The sequence below is a fragment of the Rhinopithecus bieti genome, unplaced genomic scaffold, assembly GCF_001698545.2.
Source record: "Rhinopithecus bieti isolate Rb0 unplaced genomic scaffold, ASM169854v2 scaffold_31548, whole genome shotgun sequence".
NCBI lineage: Eukaryota > Metazoa > Chordata > Mammalia > Primates > Cercopithecidae > Rhinopithecus > Rhinopithecus bieti.
The window spans coordinates 2,708,668-2,714,720 of record NW_016814470.1 but is presented as its reverse complement, the minus strand read 5'-3'; the positions used below and the strand labels follow the sequence as shown (position 1 = coordinate 2,714,720).

At 48.1% G+C, this 6,053-nt stretch overlaps 1 protein-coding gene across 2 annotated transcripts in view; it reads left to right on the top strand.

Moving 5' to 3' along the window:
* Positions 1 to 4,736, top strand: part of CORO2B (coronin 2B) — a 151,000-nt gene extending 146,264 nt beyond the window's left edge. For both annotated transcript variants that reach the window (XM_017851194.1, XM_017851193.1), the window contains exon 12: positions 2,780 to 4,736. In XM_017851194.1, coding sequence (XP_017706683.1) covers positions 2,780 to 2,911 — 132 coding nt within the window. In that variant the 3' untranslated portion in view covers positions 2,912 to 4,736. The remainder of the gene's footprint in view (positions 1 to 2,779) is intronic.
* The last annotated feature ends 1,317 nt before the right edge of the window (positions 4,737 to 6,053 follow it).

Below are 6,053 nucleotides of genomic sequence, written 5' to 3'. Positions count from 1 at the left end.
AAAAAAAAAAAAAAGAGAGCGAATCTTAAAAATGATACATACTTTTTTTTTTTTTTAGACAGAATCTTGCTCTGTCACCCAGGCTGTGGTACAATGGTGCAATCTTGACTCACTGCAACCTCCACCTCCCAGGTTCAAGCAATTCTTCTGCCTCAGCCTCCCAAGTAGCTGCGACTACAGGCGCCCACCACCATGCCCGGCTAAATTCTGTATTTTCAGTAGAGACAATGTTGAGCAGGCTGGTCTCGAACGCCTGACCTCAGGTGATCCACCTCCCTCGGCCTCTCAAAGTGCTGGGATTACAGGTGTGAGCCACGGCACCCAGCCGATAGATACATTCGTTTTTGTTGTTGTTGTTGTTTTGTTTTGTTTGGGGATGGAGTTTCACTTTGTCGCCCAGGCTGGAGTGCAGTGGCATGATCTCAGCTCACTGCAACCTCCACCTCCTGGGTTCAAGCAATTCTTTGCTTCAGCCTCCCGAGTAGCTGGGGTTACAGGCGCCTGCCCCCACACCTGGCTAATTTTTATTTTTGGTAGAGACGGGGTTTCACCATCTTGGCCAGGCTGGTCTTGAACTCTTGACCTCGTGATCCACCCACCTCGGCCTTCTAAAATGCTGAGATTACAGGCATGAGCCACCATGCCTGGTCAATACATTCTTTAAACCATTTATTTTTGTTTTAAACATAAAACATGCCAGGTGCAGTGGCACCCCTCTAGTCCCAGCTACTCAGGAGGCTCAGGTGGGAGGATCGCTTGAGCCCAGGAGTTTGAGTCCAGCCTGGGCAACATGGCAAGACTCTATCCCTAAAAAATAAAAGTAGGCTGGGGTGATGGCTTACACCTGTAATCCCAACACCTTGGGAGGCTGAGGAGGGTGGATCACTTGAGGCCAGGAATTCAAGACCAGCCTGGCCAACATGGTGAAACCCCGTCTCTACTAAAAATACAAAAATTAGCCGGGCGTGGTGGCACACACCTGTAATCCCAGCTACTCCAGAGGCTGAAGCAGAAGAATCCCTTGAACCTGGAGGCGGAGGTTGGAGTGAGCCGAGATCATGCCACTGCACTCCAGCCTGGGTGACAGAGCAAGACTCTGTCTCAAAAATAAGCAAACAAACAAATAAATAAGTAAATAAATAATAAAAATAAAACATATACATTCATTTAGCATATTTTGATGCCGGACCAAGACCTTTTCTTCAAGGAGGTCCTCCCTGGTTGGAATCTGCGATGTATTTCACACAAATCACACCTTAACTCCCATTTCCGGTTTCCATTTCTTTTAGGTAGAAAAATAATTTAAAGTCCATCTGAAAGCAAAGTCCTAGTTTTTACAGTGTTTTCCCTCATCTTTTTTGGAGACATTGAGGTATAATTTGCCTATGGTAAAATTCATCCTCTGTAGTGTGTCGGTTTCAGAGTTCTGACAAACACACGCAGTCATGCAGCCACCATCAGCCAAGATATAGAATATTCTCCAGTCTTTTAGGGCTACATCTTCCACACCTAATTCAGCTGCAATTTTTTTTAGCATCACCTTTATCAAGATTTTCTAAAGCATTTAATTAAGTTTTTATAGAAACAACAACTCTCTTTTTGTGCTCATTTCATCAATTTATATCGTATTTCATTAAATTATGCAATTACAATAACAATGTAATTCACACCAGAAAGTTTGAGGCCAAACACAATTGACTGTGAGTAACATTCAACTCAGGTGTGCAGGAGCCGCAAGGAGCCTGCTGCTTTCCAGGGCTCAGCGTTTTGTGGACATCTGTCAATATGTTTTACAGGAGAAATGGAGGCGGGTTAAGCTAAAGAGTCGTTGGGGTGAAGATCTGCCAAGATAGCTGTACATGAATCCCTGACCAGTGCAAACTTTGGTATTCTTGTCATAGTTCCTCATCAGTAGGAAAAAAGCTAGATTCCATTCTGCATCCTGAGCCTCCTTAAGAAGAGAACGACACAAAGCATTTTAGAAAGTTCTAAATTATCAACACAAGCCAGGCGCGGTAGCTTACACCTATAATCCCAGCACTTTGGGAGGCTGAGGCTTGCGGATTACTTGAGGTCAGGAGTTTGAGACCAGCCTGGCCAACATGGTGAAACCCAGTCTCTACTAAAAATACAAAATTAGCCAGGCATGGTGGTGCATGCCTGTAATCCCAGCTACTCAGGAGGCTGAGGCAGGAGAATCGTTTGAACCCAGGAGATGGAGGTTGCAGTGAGCCAAAATCACGCCACCGCACTACAGCCTGGACGACAAAGTGAGACTTTGTCTCAAAAATAAATAAATATGTAAATTATCAATAATAATGTAATACATGTAATAATACATCTATTATGTATTATTATACATCTATTATGTATTATTGTACATCTATTATCATATATTATTATAGATGTAATAATTAATACATCTATTAATACAATGGTAAAGAAAAGCATTAGGTTAGGACCCAGAAAGGGACAAGCTTGGGATATTTGGAAAACTGGACTGTTTGGTCACTCCTTTTTCAGTGATCCTGAATCAGTTAATGACGCAGATTTTGTTTGTTTCCTGCCTCACAAGGGAAAGTAAGAGCTGTGCACTGAGCTAGAGATGGGAGAGGTGCAGTGGTGATGAGTGGCTGGGGAGAATAAGTGGATCAAGCAGTGGGAGGCCTGGGGGAATGTGAGGGCACTGGCGGCAGGCAACTGAGACTCACCCGGGAAATCCTTGTCTCACCTGCTCTCTCCTGGGCCCTCGTTGGCCCCCTCTCTTCCTCCATCCCAGCTCCTTCGAATGTTCTTCCGGCAGCAGGATGAGATTCGACGGTTGAAAGAAGAGCTGTCCCAGAAGGACATCCGCATTCGGCAGCTCCAGCTGGAACTGAAAAACTTGCGCAACAGCCCCAAGAACTGTTAGCTCCGCAGCTGGGCTGTTTTCTAAGCCGATCTCTCCGTCGTTTCTACTCGTCCCTTAACTTCTCCCTTACCAGTGACCCCAGAGACAGAGCCAGGACAGGAGAGGGGGCCAGCCTGAGGACCCCCGCCTACCACCTCGAGAACTGGAAGCCAACCTCTGACCTCCTGACCTCATGCTAATAAAAGTCCCCAGCTTCTCCTGGAGACCCCCGCCGGCAGCCCCTTTCCCTGCCACCCCAGGACCCAGGCTTCCCCTCAGTTGGGTGAAGACCACAGACTCTGGGGTTGACGGGGCTCTATCTCAGTGGACCAAGAAGCAAAGGGGGAAGCGAGATCTCAGCTAGACTTAGAACTTGGACTTCTCCCCTGTGAAGGGGGCTGCCAGGACATCTCAGCACTCCCACCTGAAGCTCTCAGCATCACTGAAGGTACCACAGCGTAAGTGCTGGACTGCAGGCTGCAGTGATCCCTCCTTCGTCCCACCCCCTCTTCCCCCAGCAGCCCCAGAAGCCTGCCTCACCCGACGAGGGCAGCGAGCGGCCCGGCTTCTTTCTGTCTCTTCCCTTCCCACCCTCTTGTCTTCAGGGAATTCAGAGGATTGCTCTCCAAGGCCATAATGACCCCTTGCCTTCCCCATGATTCTCTTCAAAGCTCTTGCACACCCTTTTCCCATTCAATTTGTGAGCCAGGCAGGGTAGGGATTAGTGTCCCCATTTGACAAATGACAGAACTGAGGGTTGCAATGGGGAAGTGACTTATGAAGTCACCCAGCAGGTTGACAATGGACCCACAACCAGGACCCTGGGTGTTCAGACCCCAAGGCCAGGGCCTTTCCCACTGCATCAAGATGCCAATCCCATTATGGGCTTCACCAGTGCCCAAGTCTCTGCGGAGAATGAGAACTGGAAGCCACTGCTACCGTCTACCCAGCACCAGTAGTGCCGATGTGCCACACTGCCCAGTTGAGGCCCCTCACGCTGTGCCCCTAGATCCTTCAGGTCCCCACCCTCAGTTGTCACCACCACCCTCCCCAGGGTACTCCATCTGAGATGAGGCCTCATCCTCCTGGGAGCTGAGGCTGAGAAGGGTGGAGCTTGGCCCTGGAGAAGGCAGACCAGGGTCTGATGGCTTCTAGGGATGCTCTGCGTGTGTCTCAGCACCACTATCTCAGCCACTTTCAGCCTTATGCACGTAGAATGACCACAGCCACTTGCATCCGTATAGCACTTTAAAGTTTCTGCAGTCCTTTGACACATAGGATCTCATTGAGCCTCACATCTACTCCCTTCTGCAGATGAGGAAACCGAGAGAAGTGGCCCAAGGTCACGCAGCTCTGAGATGTCACATTTCATTTGATCTTGTACACATTTTCTTTTATTCCTTCTTTTTTCCTCCTTTCATTTCCCACTACCCACAAAGAGTTTATAAACACTGTTCTCAGAAGAGTCACAGTTTGGGGTGAGATCTGGAAATCGAGAAATGGGTGTCTACTCTTTTCTTTCATTAGCTAGGATCTACTAGATGCATTATACTCCATACCTGCTTTTCCCGTGGCCGCCCTACGGAAAATCCCATCCACAGAGGCCAGGGCTACCCAAGCCCCTCCAGGTGAGCTGGGCCTTTCCTCTAAGAACCTCCATCCTCCCAGCCAGCTACAGTAGGGCCTCCTCAACCCGTACCCCACAGCTAGACAGTGTCAGCACTCATCTCCTCCTCCCCACATTTCTGGAGCTTTTTTTTTTCTTCCCCAATGACCTTTGTGGTCTTCTGTGATTATTTATGCTGCCTCCCAAGGATAGAATTGAAATAAAATGTTTTCAACTTAACAAACCTGGGCATAGCCATCTCATTTAACCCCGGTGGTTCCTGTTCTTGGTCACCATGGTACCTTGATGGTCAGCTCCCCACCCACAGCTCCTTTGCCTTTCTGGAATGACAACCCACGTCTGTACCTACAGATATAATTTCACACTTTCATTTATCTCAGCACTATTGACATTTGGGGTGAATAATTCTTTGCTGTGGGTGCTGCCCTGTACATTGTAAGATATTTAGCAGTATCCCTGGCCTTCAACAATCAGATGTCATAGCAACCCCCATCCAACTGAGACAACTAAAAATGTCCCCAGATGTTGCCCAATGTCCCCTGGGGTGTCAGAATCACCTCCCGGTTAAGAACCACTGTTCTACCACTATTCAATAGATGCTGCCCCGTGTTGGGGTCTGGGTGAGACCAACACTCTACACTGGAATGGTGCCTTGCAGTTTATCAGGCAGGATTCCACACACTTGACTCCTTTGATCTTCACAGCAGCTCTAAATGGTAGGTCCGATTATTCCTGTTTTCAAGAAAAGCAGTCAGGCCCAAAGTGGTGACATGTTCAAGGTCACTCACCCAGTGTAGTGGGGGAAATACACAGGGACTGGATCTTCTGAGCCAGAGCCAGAGAAGGTCTGTGTTCCCAGTCCCCAGCCAGACTCAGAGCTGGGCAGAGTCTGTTCTGGGAGGGTGGCCGGGGCCCATTCTGAGACCAGGGATGCTAGACATCCTCACCCTCTCAGTAGTCCAAGTTTGTCTTAAATAAGAGTTGTCAGGCTGCAAAGTGAACAGGCACCCGGCAGTGTGGACACCACAGGAAACTCAGAAGAGCCAGAGGAAAGCAGTGTGGGCCTTAGAAAAGGGGTGAGGAAGGAAGGATAAAGGGCTGCAGAGGAACAATGGGCAGGATCACAGGGAAGGGGTGGTTCAGGCCTGGCCCTGCCCTCAACTAGTTGTGCAACATTGAGTAAGGCTTTTTTTTCTCCCTGGGCCCCATTTTCTCCATCTATAAAATGAGGCAATGGGACAATTTCTAGGGTCCCTTCCTGGTATGTCATCCTAGGTTTCCATTATACCAGCAGTTGAGAGGATGGGACAAATCCCAAAGACCACCCATTGTCTAGCACAAGTGATAAAAAATAAATAAATAAAATAAAAAAGACATTTATTGGGAAAAAAGAAGCAAAGAATGGCTTCCTACAGGACTTGGGTGCAGAAAATCACTTTTGCTGGAGCTCAGGGAACAGGTGAATAGATAAAGTGATCTGTCTCATATGTACCTCTGTCCCACCTAATCTCCGATTCTGAGCCCAACGGGGCAGCT